General features: G+C 50.1%; 10 protein-coding genes across 10 annotated transcripts; 4 read left to right on the plus strand and 6 right to left on the minus strand.

Moving 5' to 3' along the window:
* Positions 1–951: 951 nt before the first annotated feature.
* On the plus strand, positions 952–1,674 carry Aspvir_009775 (putative DNA polymerase delta subunit 4; the record flags this gene model as incomplete). The annotated part of the gene is made up of 3 exons (XM_043272913.1): positions 952–1,321; positions 1,399–1,466; positions 1,531–1,674. The coding sequence occupies 3 exons, from the start codon at positions 952–954 to the stop codon at positions 1,672–1,674; spliced, it is 582 nt and encodes a 193-aa protein (XP_043128848.1).
* A 1,645-nt stretch (positions 1,675–3,319) lies between these two features.
* Aspvir_009776 (CFEM domain-containing protein) lies at positions 3,320–4,042 on the plus strand (the record flags this gene model as incomplete). Its single annotated transcript, XM_043272914.1, has 3 exons — positions 3,320–3,400; positions 3,453–3,591; positions 3,648–4,042. The coding sequence occupies 3 exons, from the start codon at positions 3,320–3,322 to the stop codon at positions 4,040–4,042; spliced, it is 615 nt and encodes a 204-aa protein (XP_043128849.1).
* Positions 4,043–4,935: 893 nt separating this feature from the next.
* Aspvir_009777 (putative ubiquitin-protein ligase (Asi3)) lies at positions 4,936–7,908 on the minus strand (the record flags this gene model as incomplete). The annotated part of the gene is made up of 2 exons (XM_043272915.1): positions 4,936–7,404; positions 7,456–7,908. 2 exons carry the CDS (start codon positions 7,906–7,908, stop codon positions 4,936–4,938), a joined length of 2,922 nt encoding a protein of 973 aa, XP_043128850.1.
* A 745-nt stretch (positions 7,909–8,653) lies between these two features.
* On the minus strand, positions 8,654–10,391 carry Aspvir_009778 (NEDD8-activating enzyme E1 regulatory subunit; the record flags this gene model as incomplete). Its single annotated transcript, XM_043272916.1, has 2 exons — positions 8,654–9,955; positions 10,017–10,391. 2 exons carry the CDS (start codon positions 10,389–10,391, stop codon positions 8,654–8,656), a joined length of 1,677 nt encoding a protein of 558 aa, XP_043128851.1.
* A 717-nt stretch (positions 10,392–11,108) lies between these two features.
* On the plus strand, positions 11,109–12,001 carry Aspvir_009779 (ribose-5-phosphate isomerase RKI1; the record flags this gene model as incomplete). The annotated part of the gene is made up of 2 exons (XM_043272917.1): positions 11,109–11,487; positions 11,562–12,001. The coding sequence occupies 2 exons, from the start codon at positions 11,109–11,111 to the stop codon at positions 11,999–12,001; spliced, it is 819 nt and encodes a 272-aa protein (XP_043128852.1).
* Positions 12,002–12,229: 228 nt separating this feature from the next.
* Positions 12,230–13,419, minus strand: Aspvir_009780 (WD40 repeat domain-containing protein; the record flags this gene model as incomplete). Its single annotated transcript, XM_043272918.1, has 3 exons — positions 12,230–13,031; positions 13,105–13,360; positions 13,410–13,419. 3 exons carry the CDS (start codon positions 13,417–13,419, stop codon positions 12,230–12,232), a joined length of 1,068 nt encoding a protein of 355 aa, XP_043128853.1.
* A 207-nt stretch (positions 13,420–13,626) lies between these two features.
* On the plus strand, positions 13,627–14,799 carry Aspvir_009781 (GTPase GPN2; the record flags this gene model as incomplete). The annotated part of the gene is made up of 3 exons (XM_043272919.1): positions 13,627–13,915; positions 13,987–14,087; positions 14,143–14,799. The coding sequence occupies 3 exons, from the start codon at positions 13,627–13,629 to the stop codon at positions 14,797–14,799; spliced, it is 1,047 nt and encodes a 348-aa protein (XP_043128854.1).
* A 116-nt stretch (positions 14,800–14,915) lies between these two features.
* Aspvir_009782 (Rpp14/Pop5 family protein) lies at positions 14,916–15,631 on the minus strand (the record flags this gene model as incomplete). Its single annotated transcript, XM_043272920.1, has 2 exons — positions 14,916–15,319; positions 15,385–15,631. The coding sequence occupies 2 exons, from the start codon at positions 15,629–15,631 to the stop codon at positions 14,916–14,918; spliced, it is 651 nt and encodes a 216-aa protein (XP_043128855.1).
* An 836-nt stretch (positions 15,632–16,467) lies between these two features.
* Positions 16,468–18,672, minus strand: Aspvir_009783 (putative ATP citrate lyase, subunit 1; the record flags this gene model as incomplete). Its single annotated transcript, XM_043272921.1, has 5 exons — positions 16,468–16,895; positions 16,952–18,047; positions 18,103–18,292; positions 18,357–18,473; positions 18,530–18,672. The coding sequence occupies 5 exons, from the start codon at positions 18,670–18,672 to the stop codon at positions 16,468–16,470; spliced, it is 1,974 nt and encodes a 657-aa protein (XP_043128856.1).
* Positions 18,673–24,400: 5,728 nt separating this feature from the next.
* Aspvir_009784 (uncharacterized protein) lies at positions 24,401–25,468 on the minus strand (the record flags this gene model as incomplete). Its single annotated transcript, XM_043272922.1, has 4 exons — positions 24,401–24,843; positions 24,902–25,023; positions 25,082–25,318; positions 25,392–25,468. The coding sequence occupies 4 exons, from the start codon at positions 25,466–25,468 to the stop codon at positions 24,401–24,403; spliced, it is 879 nt and encodes a 292-aa protein (XP_043128857.1).
* Positions 25,469–25,573: the final 105 nt, after the last annotated feature.

Raw genomic sequence — 25,573 nt, forward strand, 5'->3', positions numbered from 1 at the left:
AACATTCAGCCCCCAGCGTTGCTTCTTCTACTTGGAACACTCGACGTCAGCTCCAGTACTCTGATGGCTAGAGAATTCTTATCTACGTACTACAGCAGCCCACAGTTAGCGACGACGGCTGCACGCCGGGATCATTCCGATCTCTGGATATATCACCAATCATATCCAAGACTTAACCCCGTAGTATTGTGAATTATTCTTACTCAGGTTTGCATTAGGCTTTCCTGACAGTATGAAGGCTGTGAACGACCTGCCGGCTGTCTTAACGACCTTGAATTATTCCACCTATCTCTAGAGTCAGTCAGGTACTGAATGGGCGATGTATATGGAGTAGATTTGGCCAATAACGGCATTGATATCAACTTGTATGCCGGGAGTATGAGAATATATCTTGGTATGCTTACATTTCCGACAGCACCGAATCTGCGCCTAATGCGACCACTCAACGTGAGCCTTTAACTTGTTTTCGCTTTTGTATGATAAATAATGAAAGAAATAAGGGGATGACAGATGAACTTTTGGCACCGTGGAGTGTCCTACACTTGATCACGGAGCTATTTATAGTGGCATGTTAGTCTAAGGCCTGGAGATAAGGTACCTGCATTGAAGAACTGATTTACAGATTTCCTTTTAAACGTATTGCGAGATCTGTGTTCCTAAACCAAATTGTTCGACCTATGACCGTTTGTACCCCAAACTTATCCTCAGTTGCATATAGATATACCTTATATTCTCAGTGCCACATAACTATTAAAATGTACCTCTCCGCCAGTGGTTGATGGTTGGTTGACAGTTGACGGTTCGGTTGCCATGTGCAACGCCCACCATGACATCGCTTTCTCCACATCCACCGGAACCAGATCTCACAAACTGCAAGCTGCAACAACCTATCGGCCTTGAACGGCCTATTCCAATACAAAAATTACATCCATATCCCGGAATCTATTGAATATGCCCACCACTCGTCGCCGCGGAGGCAACACTGCCGCCTCCCGCTCAGGTCAATCGACGCTCTCATTTGGCGGAAAGTCCAGAGTCACCAAGCCATCGGCCACGTCGACACGATCTCAGAAGACCAAAGACCTCGAACCAATCTCAGCTGCTGTGACCTCGACCGAAGAGGTCCCAGATCCGGATCAAGTGCCCGTCGCTCCCTCGGAGCCGTCACAGCCGCACGTTGCGGAGCTCGCCGTCAGACAACAAGCCCGGGAGGAGATCCAGCAACCACTGTGCGAGGAGGATCAGAAGGCGATCAAGATCACAGAACAGGAGCTGCGGCGGTATTGGAAGAAGGAAGAGCAGACAAGGAAGGCGCCTCGAGGTGGGTTTTCGGATTGTGATGATGATAACAAGTTTGGCCGAGGGAAAGGAAATGCTTACGATACTCCTGATGAGCAGTCCACCAGGAAGATCTATCATTACACGAGAAGATACTGAGACATTTTGACCTGTCTAGTCAGTATGGGGTATGTCTATTATGTTTTACTACTTGCCGCTTTCCGCGCTGAGAGCTTCTCTAACATGATATAGCCATGCATCGGAATTGCTCGGCTAAAGCGCTGGAGACGAGCGAAGATGCTGAACCTCAATCCTCCTATCGAAGTCCTTGCCGTCTTGCTGAAGGAGAAGGACACAGTGAAGCAGAGAGCTTACGTCGACGAGTTGATGTCTTGAGGATCTTTCTATGAATGATTGTCACTTACACCAAGAACTGGGAGGTTAATGAGGTGCGGGCTCGGCGTTGGGTTTACAATTTCAAGCAGGGCGTTCGGTCTATTATGCAGATTATACATCGACAGGAATCAATCAATGACGTGGAATTACTCGGTTTGATGACATTGCTAAGCCTAAGTCGACTGACTGCACTAGTAACAAGGTACTTCAGCCATATAGTCAGGTCACTTGGCTCGAAATTCATTCGTAGGAAACTCCGATGCCAACGTATTTTCGAGTCTTCCTGTTGTAGCACTGGACGCTGTTGAAGGCATCGAATGAACTCGGCTCTTTTCTCTCCATGCCTGTATCCGATCCGTAGTTGACCCCTTTTTTATTTTAATCTGAGCTAACGGGAAGCAATAGCTTATTGTTACTCAGAGTACGTACGCAGCGACACTCTCGCCTGAGGTCAGGTTGTGCACTGGCTTCCAAAGAAGTGATCGGCAGCGCAGAGTACTAATGCATTGTCCAGTCCAGCTCGACCAGGTCAAGGATAAAGCCTATTGTTTTCCGTCTGTGTCGTGGAGTATCACCATGACGAAGCCTGTTTAGCTGTCCCTTCCAAATCTTTCTTGAGTCTACTCTGGTGATGAAAGTTGTTCACTTTGCACAGTAATTCTTTCACTGTTAATCTCAGCCAGCTCAGTCTGACCGTGAAGTTCACCCTGTGGAGCTCTGCCAGGTATCATGTACTTCTAGACTCTTGGTCCATCAATTTGGTCAATTTGACGCGGACTTGAGACATAATAGTTAATGCTTGAGTGTAAAGTGTTTTGGCGTCACAGAGTAGATCATCTAGGGTCTCCCCCGCACCTGAGCTGTTCAATCTCCTGTACCTAGTATCAATCTTGACTTTTTGGCTGAAGTCTATCGCTCCCATTTGTGTGATGAATCATCTTGGACGACAGGCTGGTAATTCATGCAATGCTACCTTACCCTGCCTGGATAGCTGGTTTCTTGCTTTCCTATCCCTGTGAACCTTTGGTGGCATTCTTCTCCTGGCCAGGATCTGTCCACGCATTATTCCGGAATTTTGCCCCAGTAAATGCTCCCAATTCATGGATGGCCTGAACATCTTCTGCTATACCTGATGCTTATGTTAGAAGGTGAGGAGTTTTCGAACTATCCTGCTGCATTGCCTGAGAGAGTCTCCTTACTTACACTCAACAGCGTACAGCAATGTAACACATCTCGGACTTATAACTCATCGGAGTCATTGAAGGGACAGTGTCCTCGAACGACTGCGAGTTACACAAGCTTCCCGCAAACACGACTCAGTGGCGACGAATGATAAGATGAAGTTTGACATGCATACGTCAAGCTTGGCTGGGGTCGACTGGATCTGGACGTGTCGATCACTTTGACCCCCAAAAGTTTCAAGACTGAACTGCAGCATGTGATGCAGCTGTCCAGGGTCTGGTGCAACAGTCCTGACTGGGACTACGCTATATATAAAACGCTTCCGTCCCCTATAATGTACAATGGCATTCATCCAACAGTCTTCACTCGTTCAGTATCTTGTCATTTGTACTGTCGTTTCTGAATTGGTCTTTTTTTGGTCCAATCTTGTCCTCTGAGTTGGTTTGAGCACTTCATATCCAATATGCACTTCTCTCGTGCTTCCATCGCCCTCCTAGCTGCTGGCCTTGTCAGTGCACAGCTACCGAATGTCCCGGCCTGTTCTGTAAGGGGTACCAGTAAGAAACATGACCCCCGAAGCTAACCTCCATCACTAGCTGAACTGCTTCGTCTCTGCCCTCTCCGCTGATGGATGCTCATCCTTAACCGATTTCGCGTGCCACTGCCAGAAGCCTGACCTTGTTCCGAGTATCACGCCTTGTGTGCAGAGCGCCTGCAACATTGCCGATCAGTCTTGTAAGTCTGCCTCAGTCCACAAACACCCATCAGACAACTGCTGACAATCTTTGCAGCTGTCTCCAGTGCCGTCGTCTCCCAGTGCTCTGCCGCCGGTCACCCAATCTCTGTGCCCTCTGTCGGCGCTGCCAGCACCACAGCTTCGGAGACAACCACCACTACGGAGTCGTCGACCCAGACTGTGACCACCACTACCACCTCTTCCACTGGCTCTACTACCTCCTCGTCGACAGTCTCTTCAACCACCTCTTCCTCCCCGGCCTCGAGCTCACACCATCACTCGTCTAGCTCTGCGTCGACCACGCGCACCTTGACGAGCACAGAATCAAGCTCTGCATCTACCAGCGCCAGTGCTTCTGCAACTACCACTCTGTCCAACAACGCTGGTTCCGACAAGGCCAATGTGGCGGGTGTTGCTGCCGTGGCGGCGGCTGCTCTCTACTTGCTGTAGGTGAGACGAGGATGGGACGACGTGGATGGGATTCAAGCCTGGCCACTATGCAGGAACGCATGCGAATGTATATCTATACTTAATAGTCATCTCGATCGTTGCGTTATTCTTACAGCGTTGAGTTTCTGGTATTTTTGTACTTGTTGCCTGCTAAGGGCATAGGGCCCTGACAAAAGTTCTCCAATAATGACGCTCTTTATAGGGGAATATTATCAGACGTTGTTGGATGCTACCTACAGTATGCTGCTGTCATCTGAGTGACTATAAAGCGGATTGGCTACCTCACACTTCAATACGTCAATTCCCCGACTCAACCTTGAGAGACTTCTTAATTAACTTGGACATAAGATAAATTTTAACGATGACTGCTGCTTCTGAGCTCAAGAATCAGCAGGTCGAAAATCTCAGTGGAGAATCGATAATCAGCAACATCACATGTTGCCCCTGCCCTAAGAACATCCAACCCGACTACCGATCAATCGCTCGTTATGATTCATTACATAAAACTGACTAGGACATCACACTTCGATGGAATATCGTACTTGTCCGATCTCAAGAGTAATGACCCCTCTGCGACGCCTTCGGAACATAAGGAACAGCAAACAACCCTTAAATGCCTGCAACAATTGGTTGTAATCAATGTAACCAAGCCTGGTCTACGCAGAAGACCAGTTGATGAAAGGCCAGGTTTGACGTTGATATCAGAGCTGCTATCTAGGTGTGCAGCCTAAAGTAATGCAGCTACTATACTTCATGGTAAAAACACTAATCTGTCAAATCAGTTGCGCTTCAGAGCGGATGTAATCCAATTTCAGTACGCTATACAAGTTCAAAACCCACAATGCACGCCACTTGTGATAGGATACGGACGCAAATAATGCAAAAGATGAACCCTATGGTACCCATAACCTTACAAACCCTCCAACCTCCTGGCGACAGGTCACGCAGCTGCCGAAATTGTTCATCGCAAGGCTCACTCTGCATTCCTCGCATACACAAAGGCATCGGCAAGGCCATGTTATGATCGAACGTGGGTTGGTCTGGCAGATGACACACGGTGGACCGTCCGGTCCAAGGCCGGAGGCGCCCGACTCCCACGTCTGCGCCTCAGGACCTGCACGATTGGCTTCAGATCGACGAGCCAGAATGAAGTTCTCGAGCATCTCAGACTCTTCCTCCGGAGTTGGTTTGCGCTTCTCCTTACCCGTCTGCTGGCCTGAAAGCCGCGAGAACCGGGAGGATAGAAGAACCTGCGCTCTCTCGCGCTCCATCTTTTGTTGGAATTGACGTCGCGTCATAATGCGCCCATCTCGCCCAGCAGCCAGGTGGGCAGCTAGGATACGTGCCTCATGTCTGCTTTCTTGGTCACGAGGGTCGAGGAGGCGTGCAAAAGAGCCAACATCCATCAGCGACTCGTCAACAGGGCTGCTCTCCCGCGAGACAACTTCCGGGTATGGGTTGCGAGGGGTAGGTGTACGTCGGCCATCAGACTCGTCTTCCCACTCTGATTCAGCATTTGTTGACATAGATACAACGCTGGTGGTGTCACAAAGATCGTCGCTGTCAGAGGGTACATAGTCGGGACTTTGATCCTGGTTACCCCACGAGCCGCCGGCTCTCCACCAACCATAGAGCTTCTCATCGAGGCGCTTCTCGTCAGACTCCTCCCAATGCGGTGCAATGGAAAGCTCCCTCTTTCGCATTTCCTTCTCTACATCAAACTCGTAGTCTCCAGGAAGTTCAAGTTCGCCTTCATCCGTCAGAATCCAGAAATCCAGCGATTCTGCCCGACTGCTCTTATTTCTCTCTTGCAGGGCTCTTCTGCGTGACCCGAGTAGAATCTTCAGCCATTGTGGTCGCGCACTGATGCCGATTCGGCCTAGTGCTCTGTCGAATCCATAGGCGCTCCACTTGAGTAGGAGATAGAAAATGCCACGGAAGAAAGAGAAGCCATGATAGCATCTGGTCGCGCCTCTAAATGCGCCAACACCGCCAGGGTCGGTTTGAGATCGTACGGACCGTGATCCGCCTTTAGGTTTCTCGATCTGCTTCTCTTTCCCGTACCCACTTTCCCATTCTGCCGATGGTTCCGAAATATCGAAGGTGATCGGTTCGACACCTGTAAATGGCACGTCCCCGTCGTAGGCCCTTGAACTGTGCTGGAAAGAGCGTGAACGTCGCGACTTTTCGACCTCCGCCAGTCTATCCTCCTCCAACCATGTCATGCGACGTGCAACGACCGCTTTCCCTTCATTCAAAAAAACTGCTTCACTAGCAGCGGTTAAAGCAGTGTACCCAATTCGGAGTAACGTGGTGTAGAAATCCTCATGCCGGTTGAAGCGGATATTCCGAATCTGGTTCGCTCCTTGCATGTTTTCGTGGGCGAGTGAAAATCGTTCGCGAAGTGACAGCGGCTGCCCAGCGTCCAGTGGTAATGAGAAAGCCGTGACCACGAGAGCGATAACATAAATAATCGCACAAATGACAATGCCTAGTAATATCAATAGGTGAGGCACAAAGTCTACAATGCAGACCGTGGGAAACTTCAGTACTCCAGTGTCGCTTCCCGTCGGTGAGCCGGCCAATAGACCCCATACCATAGCGGACATAAAGCAAAGACCCCAGAAAGCGGTATTGAATAGGCGATACCGGCTTTGTTGACCGAGCACATCCAAAATGTTGGATGTCAAGCTGTTGCAACAAGAGATCAAAGCAATTAAGAGCAACTCAGGAGTAACGTTCATTCGTTCCAAGACCTGCCCTCTGCTAAGCAGCTGGAGAGCTGAGTGGGCGGACTCGCTGGACGATAACGAGGTGTCCTTGCTGCTGGCGTGCTTGGGAAGCCCAAATAACCCAAGCCCAATGGACTGGCTTATCATCGACTCTGCCTCGGCGAAGGCAAGAGAATGCTCAAAAATAGACATGCCAGCCTCGGTCACGACTGCTCTTCCCTGCAAAGCGCAAGAGAGGGTCTCAACAAAGTGGCTAAGGCAGAGCCGCAAGAAAACAGGCCACAAGAAAACGAATGAGCCGTAAGGAACATCCGATTCGTTGACGGGCCGACCCATCTTCACCGCGCTGCAAGATTGTTGATCGGACTCCCATGATAAAATTGTGGAACTGAGAGAATAGAGAAACCCGCCTCCACCAGCATGATCAAGCGACAACCGTTTCCCGGGGGTACCGTAACGGATGAGGGGGTAATCGGGAGATGTTTGACACCGTATAGCACGAAGTAAGACGACGATCTGAGAGATGAACAATACAATGGGAATGATTCGCAGCGCCATGCGTCGGTGAAAGTCTAGGGTGAGATGTCGTCTGGTCGAAGCATAGATCGTGATTCGATTCAGAATTAGACCCTTTAAGGCGTGTCAGGATATTCAGGTCCGTGTCAGGTGCTTATTGCTTACCACTGTAAAACAAGCCAAGGACCACCGACTGGTCAGATATGAAAAGAACCCACTAAATCTCCTCATTGCTTGAAGAAATTCTGCCAAGTAAACCCCTGTTTCCGTTTGTGCGGCAGCATCGGCCATCCCCTCTCCTGCTGCTCCAGCGACCGCCTGTGTTGCTGCTACCATCGCATCGGCCTCCGATCCTGTTACAGGGGCATGACCCGAGATCCGTGTCGCCATATCAGGTAGCCCCACTAACCTCGAGAGTTGTCGCGGAAGAGTCGAAAACGCAAGGCTCTCAGCCTGACGCAGACCGCGCAATGGGAGAGCGAGGAGCGCTCGAGGTGACGAGAGCAGCGAATATTGGGCGGTGGTAATTGCCGTAGAGTTGACAGATTGCATGGCGGATGACGAAGCTGTGGCGGCTGGAGTCGCAAGGATGGTCGCGGTATCTTGAACGAACGACATATTTGTTTGTTCGACCTCTGTCAAAAGGCAGACCCTGACCGAATGAGGAGGCGTTGTAAACCAGAAGAAGCCTCCCACCACTGGCCACTTGGAGAAGATGAGATCATCCGTTCGCAATAAAAAGAGACAAAAGGGTTATCTTCAACAAGTCATAACAAAGGTCTCTGCTCATATAAGAGTCAGTCAAGGGGAGACGATGTTGAGATACATTGTACCAGCAGAGTGGCTGATGCGAAGTGGTTTGATGGACAGGTAGTGAGGACGATGACCTCGTCCTAGTTGACATGTAGATACGTTCCGTGATCTCTCCAGGTTATTAGCTTATCGTTGCGACTTCCCCCCGATAGTCCCGGCCGGGACACTAACCGGATGTAGTAGTACGACTGTCCCGCACGTGCCTCGCCAGTTGTTGTACTGGAGACTTTTTAAGAGCATTTGACTGTCACTATGATTCTGACTATTAGACTACTTATGTTCAGATCGAAGAATGGATGCTTATAGTGATTTCCAAACAATTAGGTTCAGCGCTGTGCTCGGCATTCTCCTTGAATTTGCGCCTACGATGATATTTACAGAACTATAATACCTCTACGCCAAGGCGTCCAGACGAAGTACTCATCAGTCTAGCTGACAATATTATTAGATAAGGGCGGAGGAAGGGTGATTTGTGTTGAGGATACTCATTCATTCATATCAAGTTGATGTCCGTCATGACAGACCATAAGAGATAAATTGCGGATCTCTATCACAACTTGTACATCTCGCTACGACTCCGTACGCCATCGAAAATGCATGTGTTGTCCAGCGGCACATACTGCCTTGTGATCACCTTCAGTGCTTCCTGCGCCACTAGCCCGCCTGTGAGAGCAGAAATGTTATGTAGCTCTCCACCTTGCGTGCGTCTTAACTCTTGCGTAGCTTCCAAGATCTTCTCCCGTGCTCCTTCGTCAATAGCAGCAGGATTTCCGGAGGTAAGATTACTGATAACTCGTTGAATAGGGGTATTCCACAGAGTCTCATCATCAAGAGATACATCAGCAATATTGGATTCCTGAATGTCGGTCACGATGTCATCCAGAATTTGACAGGCGATGAAGATCGGAACAAGAGTCTCTGAAGAGCTGAGGTTATTTGTGATCGTTTTCAGAGTGTGCGCATCCCCGTTGATGCGAGGGATATCACGGCCATGAATAACCTTGATATGAGCAGCGTTCTTGCAAAATACCTCGATGTCTTTCTCTGGAATGACGGCCGGCCGCGGTCCCAACTGAGCTTCGAGCCTTCTAACTGTTGCTGTTATTTCTTCCACGTCCTTTCTTGCTTTCGATTTGTAGATGTTTTGAAGAGAGACATAGTCTGCCGATTGAGCTTTCATGTCAGGTAGCGAGCCCGGCAGAGGGAGCACCTTGTGCTTTTGGTAAAATTCGTGAACAGCTGCCGCAATGAGCCAGAATTCAGCAGAGTTCTGTTTGAGATTCCTGCACTGTTCCATCTCGAAAATCTCACGGATCGAGCTGCGCAAGCTGAACGGATTCAATGATTTCAATACCACAGCAACCGCCTCGTCATAGTTCTCTTCACCTCCTTCGGCATTATTCGTCCTGGCACTAGCCCGAACAAACTCTCTGAACTCTGATTTCTCCTTGTAATTGGAAGGCACGTTGCCGTCATGGGCTTGTTTCCACTTTTCGAGGTAGTGAAGCAGTAACAGTACGTACGGTACATGGCCATGTTGGTGGTCGTCCATACTGTCCAGGTTGCCAATGCTGGCGCCAGCTGCTGCCAATTCTGGCCATGGGTTAAGAAGACGAAGATCTTGTGTCGCTTCAGGATCCGGATGTGTCTCTACTATGGGAAATTCTGCTGGAAGCTGAAGGGAAAAGACGGAGTAGAACCCGACAGAGTGCAGATATAGCACTGGGATATTCAGTGCCTTGGCAGCGTTGCAAAGAGTATCTAAAGTAGATCGTCTCACAGGACCGGATATCAACACCAGCCTATGCTGCACAAGAAAGTCTGGCTCCTGTTGCAAGACTTCTGCAATAGACTAGTAGTATATGTTAGCGTTGTCAATTCACAAAGCTAAGTTAGAAGTGGAACTCATATACCTTTGAACGAAAACGTCCTTCGACGTCTGGGTTCAACTCCCTCAACAGGCGGCAGGTTTCCTCAGCTCTGGATTTCCCCAGGCTTTCCTCCTCGAGAAAGAAATTCACTCCCAGGTCAGGCTCTGTAACAACAGCAGGATCTACAATCGTGAAGCCACCAATACCGGGGAGCACAAGGTTCTTGAGGGTTTCGACACCAGCCACGCCCGATACCCCCGTGCCTTGATTTTCCCAGAAACCGTCAGAGTTGACTAATAAGACACGAGACTCTTCCAGAGCTTGCTGCCCGCTCGCAGCCCACAAGCGTAGCTGGCGGTCATACTTCCTCTCTTTCGAAGATGGCCCTACCAGGGCACCAGGGAAAGTGTCAGTCATAATGCGTGGTTGATATAGTTCGTTAGGTCAGTCTGAGAATTCAGGTATGCTCCAAATTCAAGAAGGAAGAGTGACAGCGATATAAGGGCAAAATCGACGAGCCCTATCCACTGAAGGTTATAGCAATGCATCTGCTTGTGTTGATGATTGTGAGGCATAGGCCGCATAGCTGTGATGTGGTCACATGACCTGGAGCCAGATCGGCCCGTGTGATGTGCTGGCCTGAGAAACCTGAGGCAACTACGGAATATAGCGCAGCGAAGGCTAAGGTATGGTATGACGCCATAACCCCGCCGTCAAAAAGATTGTTGGTGCAGTATCTATTCTGTGGTTCGCTCAATTGGAATATCTTATCTCCTGTCGAACAATTTCAATTGCCATGTCATGTCGGCGATTCTTCCTCGAGTGCGCTCTTCTCTGTAAGTTCATTCGTTGTGGCCGTGTGGCTCGACGGAAAAGTTCTTTGGTTCTCAACTGGACTCCCCCACACTGGGGTTGTTCTGGCGATTGTAGCGGGCCATTTTGGCTCCAGCTGCGGGCCCTAGAAAACCTTCCTCTCGGGATGCATGAGCTGTCAGCTCTCAATCTAATTTGTCTATGCTCTACAGGACACGGCCCTTCATCCTTTTCTCCTCGTTTATCCCCTCATCTCGTCCCTATCTTCTCTATCCTACCTTTTCCCCCATTCATCGCCCCCCGACTCGTTTTCAGACCACAATGGCTAGCGCAATCGAGGCCGCAAAGCGCGCCGCTGGCAAGGCCGCCGTCGCCAACCACTACCCCAGAGATGCTAAATTTGTCGGTATCGGCAGCGGATCTACTATTGTGTATGTTGTCGAGGCTATCAAAGAATCTGGCATCGATACCTCTATGACAAGATACGTTCCCACCGGCTTCCAGTCCAAACAGCTCATCCTTTCCGCCGGCTTGACAGCAGTCGAGTTTGATTCGCTACCCGAAGGAACCGTACTTGATGTCGCCTTTGACGGCGCGGACGAGGTCGACGATGAGCTCAACTTAATAAAGGGCGGCGGCGCCTGTCTTTTCCAGGAGAAAATTGTGGCTCTCCAGGCCAAGGAGTTCATCTGCGTGGCAGGTTAGCGATGACTCACGCCGTCCTGCGCCGGAAACCGGAATGAATGACAAAACATCACTAACACTCCCGTCCAGACTCGCGCAAACTCCAGTCTCGTCTCCTCTCCAATTGGAAATACATCCCCATTGAGGTGGCACCTATTGCGGCCCCCCGTGTCCTAACCAAGCTCCGAGAGCTTGGCAGCATTCAGCCCGCCATTCGGCTCAGCGGCACCTCCAAGGGACCCCTGAAGACGGATCAGGACTTCTACCTCATTGACGCACCTTTCCCACCATTGCTCACCAAGGCTGACGTTGCCGCTGGCAAAGATGGGAGCGGAAAGGGTGGAATTTGGGAGGTCGATACCCTGGCGCAGGCGATTAAGATGATTGCAGGCGTGCTGGAGGTTGGCATCTTCTCCGGCGTGACTGGACCTCAGGCTCAAGCCCTTGGAGGTATTGGGGGCCAGAAGCCCATCGCTGTTTACTTTGGCATGCCCGACGGCTCAGTATCGGTCAGGAAGGCCATTTCGTAGCCTTCTTCCCGCATGGTCATCCGGATATACTCACGCACCGTGGATTACAACAAAAAAGGCGACTTAGACATATATGATACCATAAAACTTCGTGCATGACTTCTTGCCGTCAAATTTCACCGAGGCTGAAGATCAAGAATGGACAGCTTTGTTTTACTGTAATTATTACCCAGATTTAATTCCACACGCTAGTCATAAAGTAAAGGCATTCTAATTATCAGTATAAATTTATTTCGCACCCTTTCCTTTTGCTTCAGTCTCACCCAATTCGCGCACATAGATTCGGACTGTTCCCTCTGCGACATCGTCTTTTCCGTCTTCGAAACCAGGGCTAACGGCAATCGCCAAGTACTTTCCATTGCCGCTGAAATCGACAGCAGCAATACTTGACGGGTATTTCTGATACTGCCTGATCCTCCTCTTCGCAATACCGTCCCAAAGTGCAACGACGCCATCACCACCGCCAGACGCGAATGTTCCATGTATGGGATGGAACGCAAGTGTGTTCACGGGATATACGACGTCAACATCATCGGCCGTCTGTCGATGACACTTGAAAGCATATTTCCGTGCTTGCGACTCAGCAGACGGATCGAACCACTCGACTGCGACTCGTCCCTCAATGCTCGAGGATGCGTAGCCGGCATCATCGGGCATGCACGCGACAGCGCGGGTCATGAATTTGAGACTGCTCTCTCGTCGCTGCCACGGCTCGATCTCAACCTTGTTCGGAGGTGTGGCGTCTGACTGGTCTGTGAGAAGCGCCAATGCTTTCAGGTCGTAAATGTGGAGGGAGCGCGAGGCCATAGCAACAACAAGTTTCGTGGCGGTGAGAGACATGGAGAAAGGCTTTGAAGGGAGAGGAATGATTGCGGGGATCGAGTCGGCTTCAGTATTCACACGGTGCACATGTAATGTCGAGTCCCACGACGCAGATATGACAATGTTATGCTCCTTGCTGTAGGCGACACACCGGACCCCAGCGTCGTGGCTGCTAAGCACTGTCTGTGTAGATGATGTGACATCAATCCTGCCATATATCAGATAAAGGAACAAGGGACAGCCAGTCAAAGGAAAGCACCGAGCGGCGAGGGAAAACGTACTTTCGGACATCCCAATCCAAACCGGCTGTGTAAATCACATCCTCATTCTCGCCAAAACACGCGTCGAGCACCGGCGCACGATGTTCAAACTTTTGTAAAAGCTTTCCTTCGCCGACATTCCCATTCTCGTCTCGCAGGTCATAAAGATAGACGTTCTTGTCCCATGATGAAACGACAATTCGCGTTGAATTCGGATCCGGCGAGAACTTCAAAGCGGAGATGGCGTCTGTTGGCGGATTTGCGACGGTGAATTGATCTAGATTGCGGTCAGTACTAGCATGTGTAGCGGTTCATAATGAGCTTACTTGATGCCATATTGTGCTTAAATCCTTCTGAGAAGTGACCGTTTGAGTCCCAAACTACATCGAGATTGCTGATCGCCCGGCGTCATTGAAGCTTTGCGCTGTAGGTCGTTTTCTGCCCGTTTATACCGCCTTGACATATTCCCCTTCCCCCCATCGCCGCATCTTAACCCATCCAGAATTGCCTTCCTTGCCACATCTCTCTCGCTGGAAGCCCAAAATGCCTTTTGCGCAGCTGGTCATAGGGCCCCCGGGCGCGGGGAAGTCAACATACTGCAACGGTATGCATCAGTTCCTGGGAGCTATTGGCCGGAAGTGCTCTATCGTGAATCTGGACCCCGCAAATGACCAGACATCGTATCCGTGTGCGCTGGATGTTCGCGACCTCGTCACTCTCGAGGAGATTATGAGTGAGGATCAACTAGGTCCTAATGGTGGTGTCTTGTACGCACTGGAGGAACTGGAGGAGAACTTTGAATGGTTGGAGGAGGGGCTAAAAGACCTCGGAGGTAGGCCCTGCCTATCCTTGAGTTTACTGCTATACGACCTAGAGCGCGATAGTTGATACTCTTTTGAATAGAGGATTATGTTCTGTTTGATTGTCCGGGCCAGGTTGAAATCTTCACCCACCATTCGTCGTTGCGGAATATTTTCTTCAAAATACAAAAATTGGGCTATAGAGTCAGTTTCATCTTTATCTTAGCACAGGCTTTCCTGCTGACATCGAATACTACAGCTAATCGTAATACATCTCATTGACTCATACAACCTCACATTACCGTCGATGTATATATCCGCTCTCCTTCTCTCCCTCCGCGCCATGCTCCAGATGGATCTGCCTCACATCAACGTCCTTACTAAGATCGATAACCTTTCGAACTACGCCCCGCTACCCTTCAACCTTGATTTCTACACGGAAGTCCAGGACCTTTCATATCTCCTTCCACACCTAGAGGCTGAGTCATCACGATTATCGCATGCAAAATTTGGTGCCCTCAACAATGCCATCATCGACCTGGTAGAAGAATTCGGGCTCGTGGCGTTCGAGACGCTGGCCGTGGAAGACAAGAAGAGCATGATGAATTTGCTGCGAGTTATTGATAGGGCAAGTGGATATGCATTCGGACCAGCCGAGGGCGCAAACGACACTATCTGGCAGGTGGCTGTTCGGGAAGGACTAGGGACCATGGATATCCGAGACGTCCAGGAACGGTGGCTCGACGCGAAGGATGAGTACGACGCACAGGAGCGCAGTGAGCTCGAGGCCGAGGCGAAAGCCAGGGAACAGGCCGCACAGCCGCCGCCGGGAGAGGACGATGAGTTTGATGCCGACCTGGCCAAGTTTAGAGGCTCGATGCCCGACAGCAGCGTAAAAGTGATACGAAAGTCATGATTTTATGGTCTATCTGTACATTTATTATAGGGTATCTCTAATGAACAAACAATCTCAAACACAAACTCCTGATGATGCAACGAGAAAACACACATCGCCGATCCGATGGAAACCGGTCAATCCTCATCAACATCACTCTCCATATCCACATCGTCCTCATCCACCACATCTCGCACAGAGGCAGCAGCCAAACCACTACCAGTCGCAGCCTCCCCGCCCTCCAACCCTCCAACCAACCCTTCCAAAACCCCCATCTCATCCGCCCCCTTCAACCGCGAGATCTCCCTGCGCGCCCGCCGAATCGCCTCCTCCTCCACCTTCTTCATCGTCCCCGACACCTTCACAACACGAAACACACACGAGCGCATCTTCCCCCCAGCCGCAGGAGCGCCCTTCTTCATTCCACCATGATTAAAATCCGGTACTTGCGACATATACGTAAGAGCCGTCCAGACGAGACGGAAGGATGCGCGCGGACACCGGATGATAGCCGTCGATGTGGCAGGCGACAAATACTTGACTATCCACTCTTGTCAAAACCCGAACGCAAATCAAGGAAACACAAGGAGTTTGAGAAAAACGCACCACTAACACCACCGGCCCCAACACCACCCAACCGACCAACACCCCAGTCGCCGAAAATCTCTGCGACTTCCTCCCTCACCATCTTCGCGAGTGAGGCTGGGGTCAGCGCATCGGAGGTGGGCGAGTGGATCCGGAGCTGAGCGTCATGCGATGGCAATTTCGTTTTGCTGGTAGAGGAGGTGGGCCAGCAGGAGGGTTCTGGGTAGAGGATGTCGAGGAGGAGGTAACGATGTTTGACGCGGACCATCTCGGTTTGTCTCTACTGATGTTTCTTGGACCTCCAGTTCTTCGAGTATGCGTACTTTCTTCCGTTACAGTAATCGGAAGGGAAGCCTTATGCTGAGCTCGAACGTTGGGAAACTCTGAAATTGTATTCGGTGTTTCAATTCTTGCGGCTGAGTCGCGATATAGATAAACTTTTGATAGCAGGAGCTGGGACCAATTGCCTGTGGGGAAGTTTAGATTCCGACTTACTAGAGTATTGACATTGTCTGCTATTTTACAGTCCCAGCGTCTCGATTACAGGAGATATTCTACAACTATACGAATTTATTTTCTCAATGTAACCCTGTTCACATAACAGAGAGGAGAAACCCATCTCTATGCAATTGTCGAGCAAAGAGCGGTCTGTAGAGGCTGGGGCTGCGACTTCACGAGCCCCGGGGTTTGAAGGCATTATTGCCAACCTGGAAAGAGCAATGGTAATTTCACAAGGGCGTAAGATAATCTGGCATACTGTAGTACGTGAAAAGCAACGCTGGCCAGAAATCTGGGCGGTCAAGTTCATCAAAGGTTCTGTATGTCTAGTTGTATGTTCTGTCTCAATTCTTGCGTTGAATTCATTAGCCTATCAGCTAGTCATGCCACATATGCGCAATACACAATGTAATGTCGAAAAATAGCGAAAGTCGAGAAGAATCAGAACCAAATGCAAAATACAGGCCATCATAACTCCAACGTCGACGTGACGGATTTTATGAGTCAAACCGCAAATTCCGCAGAATCATCCAGTGGGCTGCCACGGGTCTGTTCGGCAATGACAAGAAAAGGAAAAGGAGAAAATATTAAGAGATAATAGAAAGTTTAAAAGTTAACCTCAACACGACCCTCGGCACCACCCTTCTGCAAAGTGGGGAGCAGGTAGGTGATGTCATCCCAAGGGTGTCTGTAAAGACCAGTGCGCAGTCTCTTCTGGTCGAGGTAGTGAGCAATAAGACCAATGCTGCGGCCAAGGACAAAGAGACCATTGAGGACTCCCATCTTCATGTACTCCTCAACTTCCTCGGGCGAGAAAGCACCGCAGTTGCGCATCAGGTCAACGAAGCAGACAGCAACACAACCATCAACGTTCAGAATGAGGTTGTCCTTCTTGGAGGTGGTGACGGTCTCGACAGCGATGGCATAGTCGAGGAGCTTGGTGCTGGGGAAGTGCTTCTTGGCGAACTCCTTGACCAACTCGACACGCAGGTCAGGGTTGTTCCGGGACTTGACTCTGTGGCCAATACCAGGGACTATGCAAAGGTCAGCATCGCTCGACGGGTGTTTGTTATTCAGAAATGTCACTTACTCAGCTTGTTCTCCTTTCTCATGGTGTCAACAAAGTCACGGGGGCTCATGCCCTTGTCGAAGGCCTTGGCAAACTCCTCAGCAGCACCGTCAAGAGCACCACCGAAGCGAGATCCGATTGTCAGGAGACCAGAGACCAGGGCGCTGATCAGATCCTTGCCCGCACGGGTGGTGATAATGGTGTTCATAGCACCAGACACGGCCGGACCGTGGTCAGCAGTGAGCATGAGAACCATCTCCAAAAACTTGCTGGCATAGGGAGGCAGACGGCGACGGAACCACAGAAGGGACATGACACCACCAATGCCAATGTCCTCTCTGAAGACGTCGGAAATGGGCATTCCGGCGTACAGGAGCTCCTGGCCACGGTCGTCGGTGATAGTGGAAATGAAGGCAGCGGGCTTACGGATGAGACCCAACTCCTGGGCCCAGGAGTAGTCGATGGGGATCTTGGGAACTTGAGGTTCGGGCTGGGGCTTGATGATGCCCTTCTTGACCTGATCCTCGTACACCTGCTTGAGGAGCTGAGGAAGCTCCTCGAATGTGTCGGGAACGTGGATACCGGCCTCCCTCATGGCCTTGTTCTTGTACACAGCGGTCTCAAGCTGGGAGTTAGCCGAGGCACCAGCGTGACCGAACTGAACCTCAGTCTTGAACATGCTGGCGCAGGTACCGATAGCCCAGGCGACAAGAGGCTTGGTAATGGTACCGTTCTTCACTGCTTCAATGACACGGTACTCCTCGACACCACCGACCTCACCGAGCAAGAGGAGGATCTTGCAATCAGGATCGGCCTGGTAACGCAGGAGGTGGTCGATAAAAGTGGTACCGGGGTAGCGGTCACCACCAATGGCGATACCCTCATGGACACCATCGGTGGTCTGAGAGATGATGTTGTTCAATTCGTTGGACATACCACCAGACTTGGAAACGTAGCCGACGGAACCCTTGCGGTAGAGCTTGGAAGCAACAATGTTGTCCATCATACCACCGGTGTTACCGATCTTGAAAGCACCAGGCTTGATACCACCAACGGTAGCAGGACCAATAATGGTGATACCCTTCTCCTTGGCAGTAACCATGATCTCGCGAGCACGCTGGTGCCATTGTTAGCCTCTTTACTCTGTGCGGGTAAATGTAAGCGAGACATACTCTCTCGGGAACTCCCTCGGCGATGATGGCGATGGACTTAATCTGGGGGCACTGCATCAACTCCATGGTGGAGCTGTAGACGGAACGAGAGGAGGCAAAATTCACAACGGTGTCAACGTCAGGGTGCTTGGACATGGCCTTGGCGACGTCCTGGTAGACAGGAAGGAGAGTCTCGCTGGTACCCCAGTACCTACGATTCCAGAGTCAGCCGCTGTTGATGGAAATACTGTGGCAGATGAAGGGGATCTTCATACATCTTGCTGACGAACTGGCCACCAAAAGTGTAGATGATACCAGCAACCGAAGGTGTGCTACGCTTGCAAATGAAGTCGAAGTCGAGCATGCCTTGCACGGCTCTGGGCTGCATACCGCTGTGATAACCATCAGCCCCAGCCATTGACCTTGTCTGCAGCCAGGAAACACTTACTATACGAAGCATCTCGTCTTGTTGTGGAAGAGAGTGTGAGTGAAAGGAGAGAGCACTCGGCTGGGAGGCTCGAAGCGAGTGATATTGTCGTTGGCGTTGAGACCGCCATTGGCGGTGTCGGCAAGAGGAGCAGATGAGGGCATGATGGCTGAGCACTCTGTTTCTCAAAAAATTGATCAGCACCAGGTCAGGAAAAGGCAGCGGGATGCAAGGCAGGGAGCTCAGAAAAGCACGGAGATGACGCTTTCAAGCTCGTTCAAGGAACTTTGGAATGGCGACAGACCCGTCAACAGAGCTTTTTGAGGTTGGCTTTGAAAGGGACGGAAGGTATTATTAAGTAGGTAGATACAAGATGAGGATATAGAGGGAATGAGTTGCTTCGACGGTCAAATGCAACACGGAAGGAACAAGAGCCACGAAGGATGAGAAGATGCACAAGTGAGGAAGAGGGGATGAGGAGAATGATGAAGCAGAGCCAGAAGATGGGGAGGATTGGGATCCAAGGGGATTATGGGGGGTGGTTTATTCTGAAGTTGGAAAAAAGACGGGATCAACAAAAAAAAAAAGAACCGAACGTCCTAAAAAACTAACAATAACTGATTAAAATAAAATAACTGAATTATCTGACGAGGGGTTCAACGATATCGGGGAGCTGAGGGGGAGCTTACTTTTCCGGTCGATACCGTATCGGTACAATACCGCGACAAGCTGCTCTCGGTGGTTTTTGATGGGTCGAAGACTGGACCAGTTGGGGACTTGGAATGTAATTGCGTTGCTTGCTAGCAATTATTGAGCCTAAAAATAATTGATCAACTTTGAAGAACTGTATCTGCTGATTCTGGAGTGGCAACTAATTCTAGACACCCTCAACAAGATACGAGGTGATGAATACACAGAAGATACCATGCATCGTAAAGTGCGGAGTTCCTAGATCACCTCCAGTGTACAGTTCCAGAGGTACATGGAGTCTGGTTGCAAGTAACTACCTATCTATCTCAACACCGAACTTCGTTTACGATCTCCTCGGGTGAATGAACGTCTTAGAAACTCCTCCTTTCCAGTCATGTCATGGTCATGCGTGGAATATCCCTCATCTCAGAAGTCAAGCAGAATCGTGTATGCCTAACAAGATGGAGCCGGACTGCGGAGTACTCGGTAGATTCTGTACCTGGATGTCGGACAGGCAAAAGAACGCTGCAGAGGAAGCCAAAGTAACTCCGTATTCCGTAGTCTGTACCTTAGTTGGTTGGGGCTAAGCGGTGGATCCTCTTGTACTAATTGGGACCCAGCAAACAGGAGAGCCCACCCTAAGACTCCAACCGCCGGACGCTAATGATCTGCTCACCGAAAGATCAGTGTTGTCATGATGGACTATCTATCTAGCTAGGTAGTCCTGTGATATTCAGTCTCCTTGATTGTAGGTTTGAGAGGGGTTGTTTATATGTGCCTTTCTGTTAAGTCTACATGGTAAATAGATCATTGATACGTGTACTATATGTGTACTCCATGTATGAATGGATCCTATCAACGATCTGATAGGCAATTGATGACATCAAGACGGTCTCGGGATTGACTCCGGGTTTCGCGCAGCAATTCACAGACAGCCTACGAACTTGAAATATTCGGTAGGTTTCCATAATCCAACAAAAAAAGGACACGAAGCGCGAATGACCGCGAGAGTTGCCGTCCGATGTCTGATCCCTCCTTTTGCTGGAATTCAGTATTGAGGCTACAGCGTAGGGTGTGTCCTGCCTCTAAATACCCTTACCGAGTATCCCCAACGGAAGCTCTAAACCCCCTGGAGACGGTGGGAGCTAAATTTGATCGGTCCGCGGATGACACCTGGAACTTCTTTTTGGCTGTTAGTGTCCCTTTTAGTGCAAGAGATAGCAGGACCCACCCTCCTTCTTCCCCACTAATCTCAACAACTCTGGGCGTCTAAGCCTGCTATGCTGTATCGTACTCTGTATCTCTGAGTCTGGTCCCCCTCCAAATCTGGTCATTTCCGAGTTCGGCCTCAATACCGTACCTGACTCTCTGTAATTTTGAATCAGCTCCCCCCCAAAAAAATATTGCCTGTGTTTTCCCCCTCCCAAAGTCCTTTCGGGCATTTACTTGAATTGTTCAATTATTTTATTTGGAGGACTCCAAGTCAGTCGTCCGCGGTCACTGAATCCCCTCCTCTTTCTCCTCCTCTCTTCTTCAATCCATCCACCTTCATCTTCTCCCTCCTTCTCTCCCACTTCAATAAATCACTTCCTGCAGGGTGAATTGCTTGCCGACCTCAGCAACCGAAGTATCATCCTCTCCCTCCTCTTCTCCATCTCTCTGTTTTATCCTTCTCTTGATCCGGGCTTCTTCCCCTTCTCTACATACAACCTCACCTCAATCGTCAGGACCTTCTCTTTTTGTCCTCCTATCTAATCCTCCATTTCTATTCATCATGTCCGCCAAGTCGATTCTCGAAGCTGATGGCAAGGCCATCCTCAACTACCACCTCACCCGGGCTCCTGTCATCAAGCCGACTCCTCTCCCTCCTTCCGCCACCCACAACCCTCCCCCCAGACTTGCCTCCATCTACTTCCCCGAAAACGCCGCTGTGAAGGATGTCTTGGACCAGACGGAGGTTGTCTACCCTTGGCTGCTGACTCCCGGCGCCAAGTTCGTCGCTAAGCCAGATCAATTGATCAAGAGACGGGGTAAGAGCGGTTTGCTCGCTCTGAACAAGACTTGGCCCGAGGCCAGAGAGTGGATTGAGGCTCGTGCTGGCAAGGAGATCAAGGTTGAGACTGTCACCGGTGTTCTTCGCCAGTTCCTGGTTGAGCCTTTCGTTCCCCACCCTCAGGAGACTGAGTACTACATCAACATCAACTCCGTGCGAGAGGTAAGCGACTCTGCCGATCCTCAAATTTCTGACGTTCTCGAAGACTAATGAACCTTTGTAGGGTGACTGGATTCTCTTCACCCACGAGGGTGGTGTGGACGTCGGTGATGTTGATGCCAAGGCCGAGAAGCTTCTTATCCCCGTGAACCTGAAAAACTACCCCTCCAACGAGGAGATTGCTGCTGCTCTCTTGAGCAAGGTGCCCAAGGGTGTTCACAATGTCCTGGTTGACTTCATCTCCCGCCTCTACGCCGTCTATGTTGACTGCCAGTTCACCTACCTTGAGATCAACCCTCTCGTTGTCATTCCCAACGCTCAGGGTACCTCCGCGGAGGTGCACTTCCTTGACCTTGCCGCTAAGCTTGACCAGACTGCTGAGTTTGAGTGCGGTACCAAGTGGGCTATTGCCCGCAGCCCTGTGAACCTTGGCCTGGCCACCGTTCCCCAGGCTGACGGCAAGGTCAACGTTGATGCTGGCCCGCCAATGGAGTTCCCCGCCCCCTTCGGTCGTGAGCTGAGCAAGGAGGAGAAGTTCATCTCCGACATGGATGCCAAGACCGGTGCTTCTCTCAAGCTGACTGTGCTCAATGCCAATGGCCGTATCTGGACTCTGGTCGCTGGTGGTGGTGCCTCCGTCGTGTACGCTGATGCCATTGCCTCCGCTGGTTTCGTCAGCGAGCTCGCCAACTACGGTGAGTATKCCGSKGCKCCCACCGAGACTCAGACCTACAACTACGCCAAGACCGTTCTGGACTTGATGCTGCGCGCACCCATGCACCCTGACGGAAAGGTTCTCTTTATCGGTGGTGGTATTGCCAACTTCACCAACGTCGCCTCGACGTTCAAGGGTGTCATCCGTGCGATCCGCGAGGTCGCTCCTGTTCTCAACGAGCATAACGTCCAAATCTGGGTTCGTCGTGCTGGTCCCAACTACCAGGAGGGTCTCAAGAACATCAAGGCCGTTGGTGAGGAGCTGGGTCTTAAAATGCACGTGTACGGTCCTGATATGCACGTCAGTGGTATCGTCCCTCTTGCTCTGCTGGGCAAGAAGACCGATATCAAGGAGTTCGGTTCTGCTTAAAAAATGGGAAAGAAATTTTCTTTGCTTTAATCATTAATTTCTCCGGACTCTTTTTTACACTTTTTCGTTTTCCTTTTTCTGTTCTGAACGCATGGCATGATACGGAACTTTTTTTTTCCTTACTTATCTAGCGAGGACTGGACATACAAGCAGTATGACAGATGACACTGCACTGACAGGTTGAAGAAGAGAAGGGGATATCCATTTGTGCTGGAGTCAGCTGTTTCTCTTAGACTATATTCTTGGTTGATTGCGAGGCATGGGTCTCTGCAGTGAGAGTCGATTTAATCCAATGATAACGATCTCAATGATACATCTGCTGTAAATTAGATTCCTGTAATCCAACTTAGAATGGAAGATAAGTAGTGGTAAGTAAACGGCTCTCGTCACCCGCAGAAGTATGGACTGGATATGAAATCATCACGTGATATCATCACCATACATACAAACAGTAACAGTACCAACTGTTACACCTTACAAGTTCGAACACAAGACAAGGGGACAAGATAAGCTTAAACAAGACACTAAAGAGATCTGAAAACTAAATTAGAGCCATTCTCCACAGGAGCTCCCCCTGCCCTGCATTTAGATCGGGGGGCTGTGGACAGGGCCGTGTGGGAATTGGGAAATCCTTTTCCATCTGGACGAGCTCAGCTTCCCGCTTCCGCACGCCCGAGGTGGAGGAGTCAGTGACGTGACGTCTGGGTCGCTGTGTCGCTGCGTCGGAGTGGCTACGGGACGGGCCTTTGCAGTGAAGATCTAGCGTGATGAGATGGGATCCAAGTAGAACGAGATCTTACGATTTACTGTTTTGCAATTGGAGGTGTTGTAGTTGTTTGGCTCTGGTATATCCATGGTGTGGATGTTCACAGAGCATATAGACTTGTAAGCTTGTTTACTATGGAAATTGGCATGGACCATTGTCGTAGGAATGATGCTCAGGGCTTCATGTATAAGGATTGTTTTGATCTACTGAACTGCGTATATGAAGCCATCATGAATTCCAGGATGAACCTACATGGTTCTCAAGGTACTGTTGGGTCGAAATGGTGGTGATTGCAGAGCGGGAAATACCCCTAGCCAAGTTCATCGGGCGAAAGGAAGATGAACCCATGAACATGCTAGCGTAGTTCGCTAGGGGAAAGATTTAGCTAACATTAACAGAGCAATCCAGTTGCTCAGGCTGAGATCATAAGCTAAATGCTCAACCCTTGTGAGGCGTCGATTGTCTTGATGCCTGGTAGCCTGTCTGAAACATGCACTGAAATTAGGGTTCTATCTGGAAAGCTAGGATACATATAACCCTACTGAAAGAATAGAGGTACCATTCTTGGCGTGAGCATATACAACAAGGTCTAATATTCTTGAGTTCACTCTGAACCATGACTCACGGTGTAAACTGTGCAAAATTGTTGTATGATGAATACTGGAATTTCTTTCACCCTTAGTCAATATCTATCTGCTAAAGGGCAGCATCACGCCTGACAAATTTATACATCTGTCTTGCTATATATATGATCAACCATCGCGTCGAAAGGAGCGACATACCCGTCTGAGGAAGAAATGCACAGATTGATATGTGGACGGGCGAACCTGAATTGTCAGGGCAAGGTTATATAATGGTGTTCTGAAATAGAGAAGACCTCAAAACAGAAGTGCTGTTTCCCCCTCCATTTGCCGTACCAGTACCAGGCCTCTGGAAACCCAGACTATCTCGATTAAGCGAGCCACTGCCACTGTTCAAGTACCGACCTGGCATATTGGTGTCATGAAATCGCTCGAACATGACGTTGTCCTGCGGTAAGCTTGACATTCCAGTCGACGGACGTACAGGGCCTGGGAGACGAGTTCGTTGTTGTGGAGTTGCATTGGGGAGACTTCCTTTGAACCTATCAGAATATCTTGCTCACCGGAAATAGATGGAGAGGGGCATACGGTTTCTCAAGTTCACTGGCACTGTGGGCGGTGGCATCGCAGCGGCATCAACCTTTTGCTTTGCGCCTTTTGAGCTCCCAGTTCCGCTCCGCTGATGCCGGTGTAGCTGTTCCACCCCTTCCAGGCTGACAGGGTGCGGATTGCCCTGACGAGATGCCGGAGTTTCTGGCGGCCGCGACACACCCATCGGTCTGCTCAAGCCTGATACTGAGGGCTCGTTTCCCGAGTTACCGAGCAAATTCAAAGTTTGTGAGACAGTGTCCGACGCAGCGGTCTTCATTTGCGACCTCATAGCACGAGACTTGAGTAGGTTGTACAGGTTGGTGATCTGAGCGAACTTCTTGCACTTTTCTCGGTAGAGATCGACAAGCTCCTGGTTCTTTTTGCGAAGCTGCTCTTCTGTTGTTTGCATGTCTATATTTCGAGTCAAAAGCTCATGTCCCCCCTCGAGGATCTGCTGATAATGACGAACCGTTCAATTTGGCCTGAAGAGCTGATATCTCCGTATTTGCATTATGAATCACCCTGTCCATATGTGTATTCAGCGTTGAGTATTTCTCCGTAAGCGACTTTCCAAGATACTCCTGGTAGAATCTGTCTCCTGTCAGGAAATTGACGCGGAAATCGATAGGGAAAGCTCAGCAATACGCACATCTCCTGCGTGGTCTGATAAGCCCAGAATACTAATGCTCGACTAGCGCATTCCATAATTGTGTTCGGATCTAGTCCACTCAGTACGCTAGTTTTATAGTCTTCAGAGGGATTGAGGACGGTCGATGCGGCGTCGTCCGGATTCACGAGCACGGTTTGGCAAGCTGGACAGCGACGCTCGCCGTGGGTGGGACGCGAGAGACCGAGAGTATCTGCGCAGGGAAGACAAAATATATGCCTGAGCAGGTCAGTCTCCATCGTCGCCACTGATCAAAACGTCTGAAGAAAGGGCAGTAGAACGGATGACTTACGAACAGGTGGTGACGACTGCTTGCTCCTTCAATTGGGAACGACATTTTAGAGCATTGCATCGAAGGTAGAAGTCCATGATTGAAGTGTCCGTTGTTTCAATAACCACAAGAAGAATAGTCGAAGAGTCGAAGCTTGTAGTTGATGGATGCAAGAGTTCAGGAAGTTTGTCAAAAGTTGTACA

Source organism: Aspergillus viridinutans, assembly GCF_018404265.1.
Source record: "Aspergillus viridinutans IFM 47045 DNA, scaffold_9, whole genome shotgun sequence".
NCBI classification, from domain to species: Eukaryota; Fungi; Ascomycota; class Eurotiomycetes; order Eurotiales; family Aspergillaceae; genus Aspergillus; species Aspergillus viridinutans.